General features: G+C 39.9%; 2 protein-coding genes across 3 annotated transcripts in view; one reads left to right on the top strand and one right to left on the bottom strand.

Annotated features, from left to right (window-relative positions):
• vps8 (VPS8 subunit of CORVET complex) overlaps nucleotides 1-4,707 on the bottom strand; it is a 67,780-nt gene extending 63,073 nt beyond the window's left edge. Inside the window, exons 1-5 of one of the 2 annotated variants that reach the window (XM_079280872.1) lie at nucleotides 4,576-4,707; nucleotides 3,151-3,219; nucleotides 2,859-2,989; nucleotides 2,441-2,537; nucleotides 1,539-1,571 (exon numbers count right to left, since the gene is read on the bottom strand). In XM_079280872.1, the coding sequence (XP_079136998.1) occupies nucleotides 1,539-1,571; nucleotides 2,441-2,537; nucleotides 2,859-2,989; nucleotides 3,151-3,219; nucleotides 4,576-4,647 (402 nt within the window). In that variant the 5' untranslated portion in view covers nucleotides 4,648-4,707. Of the gene's footprint in view, nucleotides 1-1,538; nucleotides 1,572-2,440; nucleotides 2,538-2,858; nucleotides 2,990-3,150; nucleotides 3,220-4,460 lie in introns of both variants that reach the window. The other variant, XM_079280873.1, reaches the window with a different exon arrangement.
• Nucleotides 4,708-7,374: 2,667 nt separating this feature from the next.
• On the top strand, nucleotides 7,375-13,782 carry zic2b (zic family member 2 (odd-paired homolog, Drosophila) b). Its single transcript, XM_079279645.1, has 2 exons — nucleotides 7,375-8,080; nucleotides 11,370-13,782. Exons 1-2 carry the CDS (start codon nucleotides 7,558-7,560, stop codon nucleotides 11,999-12,001), a joined length of 1,155 nt encoding a protein of 384 aa, XP_079135771.1. The 5' UTR covers nucleotides 7,375-7,557; the 3' UTR covers nucleotides 12,002-13,782.
• Nucleotides 13,783-19,517: the final 5,735 nt, after the last annotated feature.

Here is a 19,517-nt window from a genome sequence, read left to right as displayed (position 1 = left end):
CAATACATAGAGCAGACATAATCAGCAATACATAGAGCAGACATAATCAGCAATACATAGAGCAGACATGATCAGCAATACATAGAGCAGACATGATCAGCAATACATAGAGCAGACATAATCAGCAATACATAGAGCAGACATAATCAGCAATACAGAGAGCAGACATAATCAGCAATACATAGAGCAGACATAATCAGCAATACATAGAGCAGACATAATCAGCAATACATAGAGCAGACATGATCAGCAATACATAGAGCAGACATAATCAGCAATACAGAGAGCAGACATGATCAGCAATACATAGAGCAGACATAATCAGCAATACAGAGAGCAGACATGATCAGCAATACATAGAGCAGACATAATCCGCTATACATAGAGCAGACATGATCAGCAATACATAGAGCAGACATAATCAGCAATACATAGAGCAGACATAATCAGCAATACATAGAGCAGACATAATACGCAATACATAGAGCAGACATAATCAGCAATACATAGAGCAGACATAATCCGCAATACATAGAGCAGACATAATCCGCTATACAGAGAGCAGACATAATCAGCAATACATAGAGCAGACATAATCAGCAATACATAGAGCAGACATAATCAGCAATACATAGAGCAGACATAATCAGCAATACATAGAGCAGACATGATCAGCAATACATAGAGCAGACATAATCCGCACTACAGAGAGCAGACATGATCAGCAATACATAGAGCAGACATGATCAGCAATACATAGAGCAAACATAATCAGCAATACATAGAGCAGACATAATCAGCAATACAGAGAGCAGACATAATCCGCTATACAGAGAGCAGACATGTTCAGCAATACATAGAGCAGACATAATCCGCTATACAGAGAGCAGACATGTTCAGCAATACATAGAGCAGACATAATCAGCAATACATAGAGCAAACATAATCAGCAATACATAGAGCAGACATAATCCGCTATACAGAGAGCAGACATGTTCAGCAATACATAGAGCAGACATAATCCGCTATACAGAGAGCAGACATAATCAGCAATACAGAGAGCAGACATAATCCGCTATACAGAGAGCAGACATGTTCAGCAATACATAGAGCAGACATAATCCGCTATACAGAGAGCAAACATAATCAGCAATACATAGAGCAGACATGATCAGCAATACATAGAGCAAACATAATCAGCAATACATAGAGCAGACATAATCAGCAATACAGAGAGCAGACATAATCCGCTATACAGAGAGCAGACATGTTCAGCAATACATAGAGCAGACATAATCCGCTATACAGAGAGCAGACATAATCAGCAATACAGAGAGCAGACATAATCCGCTATACAGAGAGCAGACATGTTCAGCAATACATAGAGCAGACATAATCAGCAATACATAGAGCAGACATAATCATCTTGACATAGAGCAGAAAATCATCTTGACATAGTACGTTACCAAATGTTTCTCTGCACTAATACCACCTCTCTTTGTTCAGTTAAGTTCATTGTTGGAAAACAAAATACTCACTATAGCAGTTGGCAGTCCAGCATCCACTTTGTCCTGAAGAAAATATGCAAGTGTTTTTATTATACTTGAATACATAAATGCATTAGTCTACTGCAACAAATGTACAGCTCGTAGTAAAATACAGAATTCAGTTTAAAAAAAATCAGCCAAATAGAATGACTTTCAGCAGCAAAACCTACAAAAAAACGAGAGCAGGAATACAGATGATAATCTTTACAAACAAAAACAGAACCCTGTCACTGACAGGTGTTTCGATCAAGTGACCGATACAGTGCAGATGCTCAAGCCCAGAGATTAGCGTTAACTTCAGTGAGCCAGCTAGGACTTTAAGAACATTGTTTTAATGTTGTGCAGCTGTTTGGCAAAACAAGGAAAAAGATCATCAAAGACAAACATGAATTGTGAATGCATTCATGATCTTGGGATGTTTTATCATTTAATTTTGTTAACATCTTCACATCTAAACAATGTACTGAAGCTGTACTCTAATCAACTAGAAATAATGCCTCAGTCATCTTATAGTTTACATCCATGTCTGTCCAAAATGTCATCACTTAATTTCATCCTATTTGACATATTTGTGAAATTGTCATAATTATGAATCCCTGATTTGAGGCCAAAAATGTTTTGTGAGATCACAGTGACCACCAACTTCTTCTCAGTTCATCCTAAATCAAAATGGACATTTGTGGCAAATTCCCTTCAAAGGTTCCTGAGATACATCATGACAACCGGGCGGACAGACAATACAAAAACATAACGCCTCTGGTGTCGGCATGGGGGCATTAAAACACTTAAATTAAGGCAGTCCTTTTTTGTCAAAGACTGAGTCCTTTCTCTCTCTATGTATATATATGTGTGTGTGATTGTGTATGTGTGTGTATGTATTTGCTGTTCCTTACAGCAGCAGAAACGATCTGCGCAGAGATGCCCTTCAGCAGGCTGTGTCGAAGAACAGATCCATGAACGGTCGCATTCAGATCCACTGTCCTCCTCTTCCTTCACACGTGTACATGTCCACACACAGACGCACGCAAACACATGTACACAGATCAAACACACACACGCGCACACACACACACACACACACCGAAGACAGTTTTCATGTTGTACTTGTACATACTACAAGAAGCAATGCACCAAAAGTAATGTAGGTGTGTGTGTGTGTGTGTGTGTGTGTGTGTGTGTGTGTGTGTGTGTGTGTGTGTGTGTGTGTGTGTGTGTGTGTGTGTGTGTGTGTGTGTGTGTGTGTGTGTGTGTGTGTGTGTGTGTGTGTGTGTGTGTGTGTGTGTGCGTGTGTGTGTGTGTGTGTGTTCATGCCTTTTGAGGTGTGCTGGGTCTCCACTGTCAGAGCTGGCCAGAGAGGAGGTGTCACATGAGTGAGCATCCATGTTGTCTGTGTTTAGCATGCAAGTATCCTCCAACACAAATGGTTCCTCTTCATCCTCCAGCTGCACACAGGACAATAGTAAAAAATAAACACTTGTCAGCTCGGCAAAGGACAACAAAACAAACACACCTCAGCGAGAAGGTTCTCCTACATCCACAGTGGAGGGGAAAAAGATGCTGTTTTTAATCAGAGTATGACATGTTGGAGTCATATAGTACTTACCTCATTAAGGATGCTCTCCAGTGTGGGAGGTGTGTCTACTTGGGGAATGTCGAACTCCTTATCATCGATCTGAGAACAAAAATATTACAAAAACATGCAAGGTTAGAAAGCATTATTTGTTTCTTTGTGGTTTCTTTATCAAAAACATTCCCGTAGATGATCCCATGCAGACCCCTTACAGAGAAGCCGAAACAGAGTCCAAATCTTGGCAGAGCCCTGTGAATAGCTGTGTTTCCATAGAATAGAATAGGTTTGACAGCTGGAAAAAAATATTGCATGCTGGTATGTGATGCAAAACATACAACATAATTGACAAGCCAATATTGATGAAGTCAATCGACTACAAACATAGCAGTAGGCTTATTCATAAAAAATGATGTCATCCAAAGCAACAGGGTCCACCTGACCAACCTCAGCCGCTCTGTGAACAGGTGAGAGAAAAGCCCTAGTTAGAAACCTTCAGGGACATTTAGCAGTAGTCCTGGTGGTAAGATGACATCATGTGTGAATACTCTCCCAGATCAGAGAACAGAGGTGAAAGCACCTGTGGTGGTGATCCATGATGCACAGAGGCTTATAGGAAATGCTGCCAACCTATTAGTTTAACTCAGACTGTCACAGTCTTACTGGTACAATTACAGATAGCATGTATACACCCGGAATTATCATATGTTGTGAATCACTTCTCATTAATATGAAACAATATGCTTGAAATCACTTGGAAACAACCGTTTTAGTAAGTTTATTTCTGTTTTTGGGCGTGTAAAAACACAACGGGAAGTGACGGCGCGTGAACGCACCACTGACGGGCCAGTTGCGCAATTAAAACTACCAAACTTGTGAAAATAAGTGGAAGAAAAGGCTTTATTCATTCACTGTCTGAAGCAAAGCTTGTGCCAACATTTCTGGTTTGAATAAATGTTTCGCTACGTCTTGACATGAGCTGCGCTGCAAACCATGTGCCAAAACAATAACGTTGCATGACCACGTGATACATTCAGACTTTAGGCCGTTGTAATAGACTAACGTCAGTCTGTTCATAAATGTGTTTATATCGTCACAAAAGTGTAAGTCAACCTTGGGATAGTAACAATAGTCACACATTTCAGCTGAAGCCGGTCTATACGCTATTTCGCTTTACGTTAGTACAGTTAAATAACACGACAGCATAGAAATTCCACCATACTATTCTACGGCATAATCCAACATGCGTAGCTGGGCTTCATTTGGAATGTCACGAGCTAGTGTTGGGTTTATTATTAGCAAAATCGTGTTTTCCCCCATTTGACAGAGGAAATAATCTTGCTAACCATCTTGATAGACGATGATTGACGATAGTCAAACTGACTGCTGCGGAGGATTTGAGTGAGTTCATTCTCGCTCAAGTCTTCGCCATGACACCAGGATATGTATAAAGCCTCTCACCGCGTCCATCTCCATCAGATTGAGCTGGGAGGAAGCAGAGAGTAAGCTGCGGGCGTCCGGAGACTCCGACATCGCTGTGTTTACATGCACAGGAGACCTCGCCTTGTCTTTCCCTGCGGCTGATCTTCCTTCTTCTTCTTCTTCTTCTTCTACTACTGCTACTACTACCATCACAACCACTTCTTCTTTGGTTTTATGGCGGATAGCAACCCGCGTTAATGTGCATTACCGCCACCCAGTATGTTGGAGGGTGGAACAGAGTTATCTATTCCCTTTTCCAAACAAACATGGAAAACAAACCGGAAAAAAACACTGGCCACTAAATTATCTTGAGCAGCTCAGTTTCAGACATTAAAATAGACTCCCTAACCTGATGTCAGATATTTCTTTCTCAGTTCATCCACTCCAAGCTTTCTGAAATCTTTCTGAAGAATGTTTCTCGTTCTCTACTCCCCTGATCCTTCTACTTGACAGTGTTCACATAATCCTGAGGGATGTTTACTCAATAAATGCAGTGTTTCATTAAGCTTCTACTTCTATAAAGCTCCTACTCTCAGCCTTGTTAAGATGTATTCCTCTTTAGCGCTCCTTTTAGCTGTCCTCACTTTGCCCACTTCTCGCTGCTCTGCATGAAGGTGCCGCCCTATGTGTCCTGTATCGCAGCTGCACTGCCACTCTTTAACGATGTTGCTTTTGATAATTCAATTTGCTTCAGATTTGCTGTGTTTCAGGGCCTATTTTGCTAAAGCCTCCACAATTTCATTGACCTTAACCCTTCTGTGAGCTGGTATCACAGAAATGTTGTCAAAATATTCATATTTTTAAATATGTTTCATATATCTCATTAACAATATCCTACCTACTGTGAAATGTAAATGATTGCAATGACATTAATGCAGAATACGAATCTGTACAAAGAATTACCTTTTGAATTTGTTTATCTATCTACTGTAATGCTGTTGAAATTGCCATCATCTCAACCGTGTATACAGATAAATAAATGTTCTTATTTTAACAGAAGTTGCAAGGCTGGTATACTGAACGCAAACCCTGTATTCCCTGTATTAGGATATTTTTGTGGAATAAGTTTTATATATTCTGTTTGTCTATATATCAACCAAGACTGCATCATTTTACCTGCAATTTATCCAGAATATATAATGGTTTGACACTGAGGGAAACTGTGGTTATTCTGGTAGGAACTACACTAATAAGACATTCTTGTTAAATTTTTCAGAATAAAATTTCTAAACTACAGAATTCACAAACTGTCTGAAAATATACTGCTATTTTTGCAAAATTATGAAATAATATCAGTGTAACATGTAGGCTGTGATGATACTCAGGATCATGGCAGTCCCTAAACAGCGGCAACACTGTAAAATGGTCAAATATAGAGGGCACATAAAAGTGATCCGAGTCATTTTGAAACATGCATTAATGAGCATTGTTGTTCATTACCACAACAACTATAATCTTTTTTTAGAAATCTTATGATGGAGCCTCTAATTAATTACGAGGAGGAGTTTGAAGGTATTTCCCATAGGCTTGACACACAATTTTTAGTTATATGTTACTTTATGTTTATAATCCTGTGTTCTCTTTTCCGACGGGGTTGCACATTTCAATTTGGCAAATTCTCAGGATACAGACTTAACCTTAATGAAAGTGAGTTGCTACCAGTTAATCACCTGAGTGAGGATTTCCTATACGCATCCCTTCTCTTCAGATGGGCAGATGATGGGTTTAAATACCTCTGAACTTTTAACACTTTATATTATTCACTCATTCCAGTTTCTCAATTATGAGATTTTCTGTTTTTATAGTTTATATAATTGTAAAATCTATATTTTGGGGTTTTGGACTGTGGTTGAGTAAAATATCCCATCTTTTTGTGATTTAGAAAATTGAGTCATTTTTTTTATTTTCGAACATCTTTAGATTAAACAATGAATCAACGAAATAATGTGTAGAATAATTGATACTGAAGATATTGATAGTTGATGCCATTGATTTATGTTTTGTTGGCTTTGTTCTTTGGCACAGCGGTCTGGAGAAAAGCAAGTCATCCCTGTTCTCCAGTCAAACCACACCAGTCCGGTTATGCTGCTCAGAAAAAACAAAAAATGGCAATTTAACATTACATAATTTCCAATTTTGGGTTAAAATATTGCAGGGGATCAAGCCCAACCGTTTCAGCGCTAAAACCAAGAGGTACTGTAATCTCTGAAACTAAAGAATGACTTCAAATCCTATACACATACCTCATATTGCCACATTGACTGACTGCCACTTTTGGAACTTTATGTAAGTACAATTGTGAGCTATCTGTACTTGTGTTTTCATTTTATGCTACTATATTCTTCTACTGTGCTACATTTCTGAAAGAGATGCTGATATTACTCCATACATTTATCTGACAAATGCAGCTGTAGTGGAATGCACAATGTGATGACTATTTTATTATTTTCCTTTTTATCCTTTAAGAATATTTAGCTGTTATTCCTGGATAGTAATCTTTTTAATAATAATTTTGAATGTCTTTCATAATAAATTTAAACTTAGGTTATCCACATGAACCAGTGACAGAGTTCACTTACTAAATGTGAATTTGTTTATTCATGTGTGTACCATAACGTTGTGTGTCTGTTATTTGAAAAATAAGAAAAGGAATTAAGAAAGGAAAGAAGAAGGGAAGGAGACAAGGACGCCCCCAGACAGTGTTGGGTCGCGGCCTGCTGTATTTCTTCGACTCCGTTCACCTCCATTCACACAGTAAATAAAAGCATGGAGGCTCTGACTCTCGGGATCTAATACCGAACAGCGGGGGGTAAAGACACCGCCGCATGCGCTCTCCCTTTCACCGAAACACACAAGGAAGCGGGTCAGCGGCGAACGCTTTGTCAGTTGGATTTAACTCGTTTTACGTGGAAGAGAGGATTGTAGTTGGAGACGGGAGCGGGGCAGCCCGCCGTGCTGAGCATGAAGCGGACGGCTGTAGTGGCCAGGCACAATGGCCTCGTCTCTCCGCTGGGAAACAACAACTCCGGGGCTTCGAGCATCGTCTCACCACCACAGCCGAGAGCCACTAGTATCTCCGCTTCTGCCGACGGTGGTGTTGGCGGTGGGATGGACGGCCTGCTGGATTTCTCCAAAGGCCCTATCGTCAAAACTGAGCTGGTCTGTAAATGGATTGACCGAACTTCTTCGAGACAGATGCTTGGGCGGACGGCTACATCCGTCTGCGACCAAACTTTCAGCTCCATGCACGAGCTGGTGGACCACGTCACCACCGAGCATGTAGCAGCGGGGCTCGAGACCCTCAGTCATGTCTGCATGTGGGACGAGTGTATGCGCGGCGGGAAGGCGTTCAAAGCCAAATACAAACTCATTAACCACATTCGCGTGCACACCGGGGAGAAGCCTTTTGCATGCGCATTTCCCAACTGCGGCAAGATGTTCGCACGCTCCGAGAACCTCAAGATCCACACGCGCACGCACACTGGTAGGGTTTCATGATTGTGTGACTACAAACAAAGCGCTGAGATACCGTCTTTATGGTGTTTAAATCCGTGTCATCCGCCAAGACAGCAGCCCCCTGACAGAGACGGGGAATAAAGAGGTTGATATATATTGTTCCCAGTCTGCTAGGAATCCCCTCCGTGTTTACGTAGGCTCAGTTCAGCACCCTATTATATCCGGCCTCCATTGCTTCCTTGTTTCCTAGAGGAATCATGGGTTGAATCTGCAGCTTAGGAGTCATGCAAGGTGACAGGAAGCAGGACAAAGCAGCTGGATTGTGAGAGAGAGAAAGGGACAAGTACCTGATCAAATTGATTCGATGTACACAACAGAATAGTGTGATGACTTACACGTGCCTAGTTATTCCAGTCTGCATAGAATCACAGTTCGCAGGAATTACATTGTTTTTCTCAACTACCCAGAATCAGACAATCACCTCAGCCTATTTCATGACTGTGTATGTGGTACTATTTTGACACCCTTTGTGAATGGATTATAAGCTGTAACTAACGCATTAGTTAATGGTTAATACATTATTTACTAATTCTTTATAGATCAAGTATAAGTCAACAATAAGAGCAACTCTTGGGTTGCCAGGTTGCTGAACAGTCCCTTATTTTTTAAGTGTTATTAGGACCACCAAACTACAGCCTCCATACAATTTTATCAACAATTATATTAAAATATAACACAAGAACGGAACATTAGAACATTTATGCATAAGTATTTATTGCATAATTAAACTGCAATAGCTCAGGGAGACATAAATAAACTGCCAATTAAATATATGTTTAGGTAAATACATTTTTAGCTCTATTGGATGTCTTCGGGGTCAGGAAATAATGCAGAGTTTAAAGTAGCTCCAAAAAGCAATGATTCTTTTCTGATACATTTTCTATTAACAAACCACCACAAAACAAACATCACAATAACTGATCCATCTTAGGTCCAGGTTGCAATATGGTGCCTACATACCCAGATAAAACTGTACACTCACATAAATGTGATGTGAGAGTATGATACATTATCTTTACATGGGAATATAGAAACACTTCCATTACAGTTGACGTGATGTAACAAATGACAACGATGAGAGATAGATGGAAAAAATGAATACATTAAGACAATGAAGTAAAATTCAAACAAGGTCGACCAAAAATATAGAAATCAGAGACTTAAACTGTCAGACTTAAACCCACACATTTGACCTGTAATTGATAAAATATTTGTTACGTCTCTGACCAATATATTTAGAACAATTATTTCATGTATTTCTTCTTTGCAAACCTTTAACAACAAAGATGCTATATTATTGTATAATCATCCGGATTTAAACCAACAGAATTTAAGTAGTTCTAATGACCCAACAATCAGCAACAATGAGCAGGTTTCAGGGTTTTATGTATTCTAAATACGTATTGCAATGACGTTTGTGTGTTTTGTAATTTATTTGTCAAATCTTAATGTCATTTGTAAGAAGACTTACTTTACTTACTTTTGAAAACAGTATTCTGTGTGTTCTTAAAATACTCAAAACATGTTCACCACGATGCATTCAAAAATGGTATTCATTCACAGCAAGTATGAAAAACTTCCTCAATAACGGAGGACCCTCGAAAATAATATTCCCCTCTGGAGATTTATTCAATCACTAAGTTCCTTTTTTCTCTCTAAAGAGAAGTCGGTGCACTAGGCTGAAATTTCTGGAATACAACTTGTATTCTTGGAATACTTGGAATACAACTCCTTTTTTTACATAAAAAGCCATACGCACATGGATGTATTTATGCTTTATTTGATGTGAACGAAGCCTAATGCGCTTGTTCAGGACATGGTGCAGGCTATCTCCACTGACTTTAATCAAGATGCTCATGAGAACTTTGCACATATTTTTTATTAATGGCTGCCATGTTTTTAAACCAGTCTTGCCCAACTGTAATGCATATGTGTATCTCCTTTATATATTTGGTGTTGATACATTTGAAATCCAGTGGAAGTAGAGAAGTAGATGTCATTTTTCTAAAGATTATGCAAATTAGCCAAAAATATATCAAGGCGGCCTGTATTGTCAAAGAGAGGGTTTTTTTCAAGCAAATTGAGTTGGATATGTGTGAAATTTTAAGTTAAGGACTCAGTGTGGGTGTTCCAGCTTTTCAAAGTCTTTGTTTCTTTTGTATTTGTACATCATTTCCAGTTACGGGACAAAGTATCATGTCTCTTGCCCGTTCCAGCTCACAACAAATTGAGCAACGACATAACAACAAATAACTAGAGGATGCGATTCCTGAAGAAAATGCGCGTGAATACTGATAGCTGAGATGGAATGGCACAGCACTGCTGAAAATGCAGAAATCTTAAAGCCCAGATGCACTGCTGACAAACCCGGAAGCTGAAATCTATCTAAACTGGCAGAAATGAAAGCTGAACTGAATTGCTTAAAAATTAAAACAAATGTAAGCTCTAAAATACATTGCTACTGCTAGCTTTGAACGCCAATTATTATTAATATAGTAATTATTATACAACGTCAAATCATTTGTTGGCTTGGAGTTCTAATAATAATGTAGTGAGGATTTCTTTATGTACTATACAGAGCTGCACTCATGTCACTGGTTGACACGATTTAATATTGTCAGTTTTCCAATATACAGTATAGGCCATCCCCTATTACACACAGAATATCAACAAAAAAGTGGCAAACTTCTTTCCCTTTTTATAAGCCTACCTCTCACCTCTTGGAAGGCAAATAATTTAATTTATTTGTACAGGACCGTTTTTCAATGCAAAAGCATATTCCAACATAATTTATTTCTTTAATTTCAGTATGGTATTTCCATTCAATCCCATACAGTACAGTACACCATATTGTTAACCCACACCAATGTTATCACGTTGTCTTTGTGTTATGGCAATAAGTAACTTTACTTGTAATATACAAACTATACATTATTTTGCTCTTTAATTATTGTCTGAACAGTCTTAGTGAAATAACTATTTTTTGGATACTATAGGAATGTTTACATACAGAATTTCTCAAGAATCCTCAAGATTTATCTTTAATTACCTCCTCCCAAAACTATTTTACCTGAACAAAGCCCCACATTCAATGAATAACAGTTCCTTTTGGAATATATTCAACGCACCATAGGTCAAATCACAGTCAGTGGTATATGTGTGGGTGTTAGAGAAAAGTTGGTGTCCCTTCAAGTGTACCATTAATTACTGGCCCATTCTAGAGTGTGATAACAGTGAGTGGGATGTTTGTGTTGCAGGTGAGAAGCCATTCCAGTGTGAGTTCTGCGAGCGACGCTTCGCCAACAGCAGCGACCGGAAGAAGCACTCACAGGTCCACACAGCCTCGAAGCCCTACGACTGCAAGGCCCTGGGCTGCACCAAGTCCTACACCCACCCCAGCTCCCTGCGCAAACACATGAAGGTTCACGTCAAGTCGTCACCTACCTCTGAACCCAGAGACGTGTACAACGCCATCCCTCATCAACTCCAACAACCTCATCAGGCTCTCCTAGAGCCCCTCAACCTTAAAATGAACCGCCTCTCTCCATCATTTGCCAATGGAAACACTCATTTTCCTCTTCTGTCCAATCACGCATTGGATATCAGCTCAGCCAGCGAAGTTGACCATAAGCTGCTTCTGCGGAGTTCATCTCCAATGGCGATGCCTCTGGATCTCTCTCTGTCAGGCCTGAAGAGTCAGCTGGCCCAGAGGCAGCAGAGTGGTAGGACCCGGCGAAGGAGCCAGCGCTCAGTCAACCCAGCCTTACCTCAGTTGTCTAACATTAAGGAGTGGTATGTCTGTACCAGGAGTACAGCACCGCATTTTCCTCTACTTCACCCAGACCACATCAAATCAGAACCTAGTGATGATGAGGAGTATGTTACGTAGGATGGAGGGACTGGGGAACATATATTGTCAGGCCAGGGATGCTCTGTGGAATCACAGTTGCTGTACATTTCCAGAACCAGCAGAGTTGTGGTTCAACATCAGTGGCCCCTCTGAGATGGAGAAGGCTGTGATCAGATGGAGACTTTTTTTTCTCTGTCATCACTATCTGTGGACTGGTGTCACTATCTGTGGACCAAAAATCAGTGGCTCAAATGTTGCCGGAAGGGACAAGAGGAATTCCATCATAATGGTTTGACAAAAAACTGCAAGTTATCCAATCAGTGTCAGCTAGATAACCTGGACTAACAAAGGGGAGAACGTTGTACAAATGGACCAGGGGGTGTTGGGTTCTGCTCTGCTTGCCGTTAAAGAATATGAAGAGGGTGTGTGTACATGATGACCTCTCTAGGGAGACATATTATTGACCAGTTTATCTAAGAGCTCCACCTAGATGAAGCAATTTCAAGGGCTACATTGACACTGATGGAAAGTGGTTAATGTTAACCTGAGCTACTGATGGCACTGTACACATGGTAACACAGCAGGTCCACAACAGCAGGCACATGGTGTGGATGTGAGTGTGGGCCTGTTATGGCCTCAGTATGTTTTTAACAAACTAGTTTTAACAACTTCAGATCGTTACAAAAAGCAGCTGATTCTACTGTCGAAAACCGGGGTTCCAGATGTTGTTAGGTGATCCGACAAGCACTTTGTTTGAAGCAAACTGAGGCCTTTACTTACAAACCGTTGGTAGTAACTTGTTTTCTGTAATCACAGTCTAATCTGACAAAGTAGCCAGCAGTAAAACTGCAGATTGAAGACAGTTGGGCTGATCCTTCTTTGTACTGATCATCAAGTGTCTCCTTATCCTCTTCAACCCTATGGACCTCTCTCAGTGGGTTAATCACCTGTATCTGTTTACACTCCATGTGCAATTTAGTGAAGACCACAAGGTTTCCAAAATGACTATATGTCATACACATATTTCTTTAACATGAAACTATATTAAATGATGCACAAGGCATCCAGTATTTTCCCTTTGATCAAATGGTGCCGCCATAAAAGGTGGATTTGAAAATTGACTCAATGTAAGCATCATTGAATATAGGAAACAAGCAGAATGTATTGTGTAAGATTGTGTTACAGCTTGGAAAAATGTTTTATGTCTGTTTGAAGTTACTGCATTGAGAACAATGAATTTAAATGGTGAATAAGTAACTTATACCGATGTACATTATCCATCCACAAGTAGCTCCTTTCAAGCTGGATTTGAACCTGGGATGTGAGAAAACCTACTTGTAGCAGATTGTTTAAAGTACAAAGTAAAGGTCTTACAACCTGGATAAAACTGAAAGTGAGCACACCTGAAATGTGTCCAATAATCCCTCGTTGCACAGGAAAACTGGGTGCACAACTACACTAAGTACAGTCGGGCAAAATGATGGATGGTCACAAGGGATAGTTTGGGAAATGATTTTAACGTTCATCTTTGTTTTCTCTTCCAAGTAAGTTTGTCTAACAAGGCGTTCGTTTAAAACCTGTTTACTCTTTCTTTTTCCCAAGCTATTAACATGTACATTATTAATATTGACAGATGATGGACAAAACTGCAGCTAACACCCAAGTTGAATGAAACAGAAATTTCACTTAAAACAGTATGAGTGATTTGAAAATTGTGAGTCTCAATTTCATTCAGGTTTACTGACGACAAAGCTATTGAATGAGTAATCAATCTGGAAGTTGAGAGTGGAGACAGTACATGTGCGATTATAAGTACAGAACAGAACATTAAAAACAGAATTGTGTCGTTGAAGTTTTGATTCTTAAGCAATAATCTCTATGAGTGAGCGACTACTCACACCCAGATTATGAAGTTTGTATTACTATTACACAGTCAGCACGGCACCATCTCACTGCTAGAAGGTCCCGGATTTCCCACAGTCCAAACACAGCCTTTAGGTCTGATTAATTGGAAACTGGTAAATATGAGTGTGAATGGCTGTCTGTCCATATGTGTCCTGTGCTAGACTGGTAACCAGAACTGGTGCACCATGCCTCTCTCACGATGTGAGTTGTGATAGGCTCCAGCTGTCTGTGATCCTGCGCAGGATAAGCTGGTATAGATACAGATGGATGTCCCTGGCATGCGACCACAAACTAAGAGCAGAATAAAATCCATTGGATTTGATCTGGAAGTGAGTTGTCATCAAGTTAGATGCTGCCTTTTAAATACCATCAGGCCACTTCCCAGTGCTCCACCGGCTTTTTTGTTAAAAACACATTAAAAGTACCTGTGGGAAACTAAGGTACTTACTAACTAAGGTTAAGGGCCCCCTCATGATATCAAGTGCTCAGAAGCTCTCAGCTAATAAATACTAGTCATTCTAAACTTGCCCAAATTAGGTTGTTGCTTTCAAATCTTCTGTGAGTACAAATCTGTCCCCAGATTGATTCAATTTGTCTTCTACACAATCATTTCAGCTCCCGAAAGAGCAGACATATCAGAGTTAATGATCATTGAATAGCACATCTCTGTGCTCCTTTTCTGCACTTTTATAAGAGAGAGGCTGTGTGATGCAGTATAACACCTGATCTCAAGTCATTGAAGGCTTCTAGTTCAGACACCCACTGAACCAAACGTTCCGTCTGTAAAAAATGTTTATGGATTCAACGCAGCAGATGAAATGCAAGATGAAGACAGCTAACACAAACTCCTGTGAGATTCACCTTTTCTTTCCCACCCCAACCCTCTGGTTTAGCAACACGAAGTGAGTAAGCAAGTGAATAAGAAATGAAACTAGAAAAAGCATTTCCTGCTGAAAATGCGTTGGAATGCTGAAAGCTGAAATTAATTGTGAAAAAATTGCTAGTATTAGTACTGGTAGTAGCATGAATAGCAGTAGTAGCAATTGTAGTATAAGTAATAGTCATAGTGGTAGTAATAGCAGTAGTGGTAGTGATAATATTGATGGTAGCAGTAATAGCACCAGTAATTGTAGCAACAGTAAAAGTTGTAGTAGAAGTAGTAGCAGCAGTAATACTAGAAATATTAGCAGCAGTAGTAGTTGTCGCAGTATTAGTAAGAGCATTCATTATTTCAACAAAAAAGCCGAATTTTGAGCTTAATGTTTACATACAGTTAATCCATGGGGCTTTTATTTTGAAAGGGTGGGGCTGGGTGGGGGAGGGAGTGGGAGAGGAGACATAATCATAATGTTTGACACATAAACAGAGGTTATTAAATGACAGGCTTCATCACAAGCAGTTCAGTTAGGATTCATTCTGTGGGGCTTTTATTTTAAAATGGCGTGTGTGTGTGGGGGGGGGGTGGAGGAGGGGGGAAAGACCTCTAAAGATCCCTAAGACCTGAATGACTGACTGAGAGAGACACAGAGAGGGAGAGGAGTGTATGTGCGCGTGTGTCTGTGAGTCTGTGTGTTTATAAACATCACTAATTGGCTCAATCGCGACCACCTGTGTGCCTGAAGCCATTTGAAAATATTCTCCATAGAGATCCTATTGAAAATATAAAAAGCTTAATAATTCAAAAAGTTTAAAGGTTAGAAATATGAAAAGTCATAGCACCCCTCTGGTGAAAGAGCTGAACATTTTAATAGTTGAACGGTTTCTGTAGCTTAAAAAATGAAGGAGGAGAAGCGGTGCGACGGAAGAAATAGAAGTTGAATAAAGAAACAGGATAACAATAGTTGGAATACTTAACAGCATTCCAACAATGAGCGAGTGAGTGAGAGAGAGAGAAGAAAGAATGAGTGAGAGAGATAGAGAGAGCGAAGAAAGAATGAGTGAGTGAGTGAGAGAAGAAAGAATGAGTGAGTGAGTGAGAGAGAGAGAGAGGGAGAGAGAAAAGAATGAGTGAGTGAGTGAGAGAGAGAGAGAGTGAGAGAGAGAAGAAATAATGAGTGAGTGAGAGAGAGAGAGAAGAAAGAATGAGTGAGAGAGAAGAAAGAATGAGTGAGAGAGAAGAAAGAATGAGTGAGTGAGAGAGAGAGAGAGAAGAAAGAATGAGTGAGTGAGAGAGAGAGAGAAGAAAGAATGAGTGAGTGAGAGAAGAAAGAATGAGTGAGTGAGTGAGAGAGAGAAGAAAGAATGAGAGAGAGAGAAGAAAGAAAGAGAGAGAGAAGAAAGAATGAGTGAGTGAGAGAGAGAGAGAAGAAAGAATGAGTGAGTGAGAGAGAGAGAAGAATGAGTGAGTGAGAGAAGAAAGAATGAGTGAGTGAGTGAGAGAGAGAGAGAGAGAGAGGGAGAGAGAAAAGAATGAGTGAGTGAGTGAGAGAGAGAGCGAGAGAGAGAAGAAAGAATGAGTGAGTGAGAGAGAGAGAGAGAGAGAGAAGAAAGAATGAGAGAGAGAAGAAAGAATGAGTGAGTGAGAGAGAGAGAGAGAGAGAGAGAGAAGAAAGAATGAGTGAGTGAGAGAGAGAGAGAGAGAGAAGAAAGAATGAGTGAGTGAGAGAGAGAGAGAGAAGAAAAAATGAGTGAGAGAGAGAAGAAAGAATGAGTGAGAGAGAGAGAGAAGAAAGAATGAGTGTGAGAGAGAGAGAAGAAAGAATAAGTGAGAGAGAGAGAAGAAATAATGAGTGAGAGAGAGAGAAGAAAGAATGAGTGAGAGAGAGAAGAAAGAATGAGTGAGAGAGAGAGAGAGAGAAGAGAGAATGAGTGAGAGAGAGAGAAGAAAGAATGAGTGAGAGAGAGAGAGAAGAAAGAATGAGTGAGAGAGAGAGAGAAGAAAGAATGAGTGAGAGAGAGAGAAGAAAGAATGAGTGAGAGAGAGAGAGAAGAAAGAATGAGTGAGAGAGAGAGAGAGAGAGAATAAAGAATGAGTGAGAGAGAGAGAAGAAAGAATGAGTGAGAGAAGAAAGAATGAGTGAGTGAGTGAGTGAGTGAGGGAGTGAGAGAGAGAGAGAAGAAAGAACTAGAAAATGCATTTCCTGCTGAAAATGCGTTGGAATGCTGAAAGCTGAAATGAATCTCAAAAACTTTGCTGAAAATAGATATCCAATTTTAAAAAAATTACAAAAAGCTGAATAATCCAAAAAGATTACAAATATGAAGTTATATCACCCCTCTCCTGAAACATTTTGATATTCGAACGGTTTCTGTAGCTTAAAAGAATTCCAGCAGTAGTGAAATTTGTTGTAGTAGTAGTAGAAGTATTATTCGCAGTATAAGTATGAGTAGCATTTGAATAAGTACTAGTTGTAGCAGTAGTGATATTTGTAATAGCAGTAGTAGTAGAAGTTGTCGTCGAAGTATTTGTAATTAGAAGAAGTAGTAGAAGTAGTCGTATCAGCAGTCGTACTAATAGCTGTAGTAGTATTAGTACTGGTTATTAGTACTGGTAGTAGCAGGAATAGCAGTATTAGCAGTTGTGGTATCAGTAATAATAGTAGTGGTAGTGGTAGTAATAGCAGTAGTGGTAGTAATAATATTTATGGTAGCAGTAATAGCAGTAGCAGTAGTAGTAATAGTAGCAACAGCAAAAGTTGTAGTAGTAGTGGTAATACTTGAAATATTAGCAGTAGTAGTAGTTGTCGCAGTATTAGTAAGAGCATTCATTATTTCAACAAAAAAAGCCTAATTTTGAGCGAAACGTTTAAATACAGTTAATCCATGAGGCTTTTATTTTGAAAGGGTGGGACTGGGTGGGGGAGGGAGGGGGAGAGGAGACATAATCATCATGTTTGACACATAAACAGAGGTTATTAAATGACAGGCTTCATCACAAGCAGTTCAGTTAGAATTCACTCTCTGGGGCTTTTATTTTGAAATGGGGTGTGGGGTGTGGGGGAGAAGGGGAGAGGAGACAGAATCATAATGTTAGATAAACACAAACCGGTTATTAAATGACAGGCTCATCACAAGCATTTCAGTTAGGATTCATTCTGTGGGGCTTTTATTTTAAAATGGCGTGTGTGGGGGGGGGGGGGGGGAGGAGGAGGGGGGAAAGACCTCTAAAGATCCCTAAGACCTGAATGACTGTATGAGAGACACAGAGAGATAGAGGGAGAGGAGTGAAAAGTCATTTCAACAAAAAAGCCAAATTTTGAGCTTGTTTAAATACAGTTAATCCATGGGGCTTTTATTTTGAAAGGGTGGTGCTGGGTGGGGGGGGAGAGGGGGAGATGAGACATAATCATCATGTTTGACACACAAACAGAGGTTATTAAATGCCTGGCTTCATCACAAGCATTTCAATTATAATTCACTCTTTGGGGCTTTTATTTTGAAATGGGGTGTGTGTGTGTGGGGGGGGGGGTCCTCTAAAAGTCCCTAAGACCTGAATGACTGTATGAGAGAGAGACATAGACATAAATAGGATTAACATGGCCGTCCACGAACATAATTGCTAATGAGAGAGAGAGAGAAGAAAGAATTAGTGAGAGAGAGAGAGAGAGAAGAAAGAATTTATGAGAGAGAGAGAGAGAGAAGAAAGAATTTGTGAGAGAGAGAGAGAGCGGTAGAGAGAGAGAGCGAGAGAGAGAGGCTCTGATATCTCTGGCAAACTTTCTCATTTGGAGATTGTCCGATGTTTTATCTTTTACAGCTTACATGACTGCTGTCCTGCTCTGCCATGTCTTTCCTCACCTCTCCCTCTTGTGTCGCGGTAAATGTCACTCGAATCAGGAAACTTATCAGAATACTCATGTCTGATTGGCCGAGATGCAACACATAACAGCTGCAACAAATCATGTGTGTGCGGCTTTTATTTTAAAATGGGGTGTGTGTGTGTGTGTGTGTGGTTGGGGGTGGAGGAGGGGGGAAAGACCTCTAAAGATCCCTAAGACCTGAATGACTGACTGAGAGAGACACACAGAGAAATAGAGGGAGAGGAGTGTATGTGCGCGTGTGTCTGTGAGTCTGTGTGTTTATCAACATCACTAATTGGCTCAATCGCAAACACCTGTGTGCCTGAAGCCATTTGAAAATATTCTCCATAGAGATCCCATTGAAAATAAAAAGCTTAATAATTCATAAAGTTTAAAGGTTAGAAATATGAAAGGTCATAGCAGACCTCTGGTGAAAGAGCTGAACATTTTAATAGTTGAATGGTTTCTGTAGCTTAAAAAATGAAGGAGAAGAAGAGGTGCAACGGAAGAAATGGAAGAAGTTGAATAAAGATTCGAAGAACAATAGTTGGAATGCTTAACAGCATTCCAACCATAAAAAACAGGATAACAATAGTTGGAATGCTGAACAGCATTCCAACAATTAGAACCAACAAACGTTCATGCTTTTGCAATCAAGTAATGTCAGTGTTTTTATCAATCATTTTTGTTGACTTTACTCATGGATTTTTGTAAATGACTCTCTGGAAAAAGGTGAAACACATTCCTACTGCCTCTGTCGCGATTATTAACAAGGCTCTCTCTAGGCTTAAAAACAACGAGGCTTAAATTATGAGCTATGTGTGAAGCTAAAAGATTTGATGCAAAATCTGACCACAGAACAGCTAAAATTCATATTCCTGGATGCCAGTCTCACTTGGCGCCAGCAGAGC

This window comes from Melanostigma gelatinosum, assembly GCF_949748355.1.
Source record: "Melanostigma gelatinosum genome assembly, chromosome: 12".
Taxonomy (NCBI): domain Eukaryota; kingdom Metazoa; phylum Chordata; class Actinopteri; order Perciformes; family Zoarcidae; genus Melanostigma; species Melanostigma gelatinosum.
Note: the sequence above shows the minus strand (reverse complement) of the source record. Positions and strands in the feature narration are given on the sequence as shown.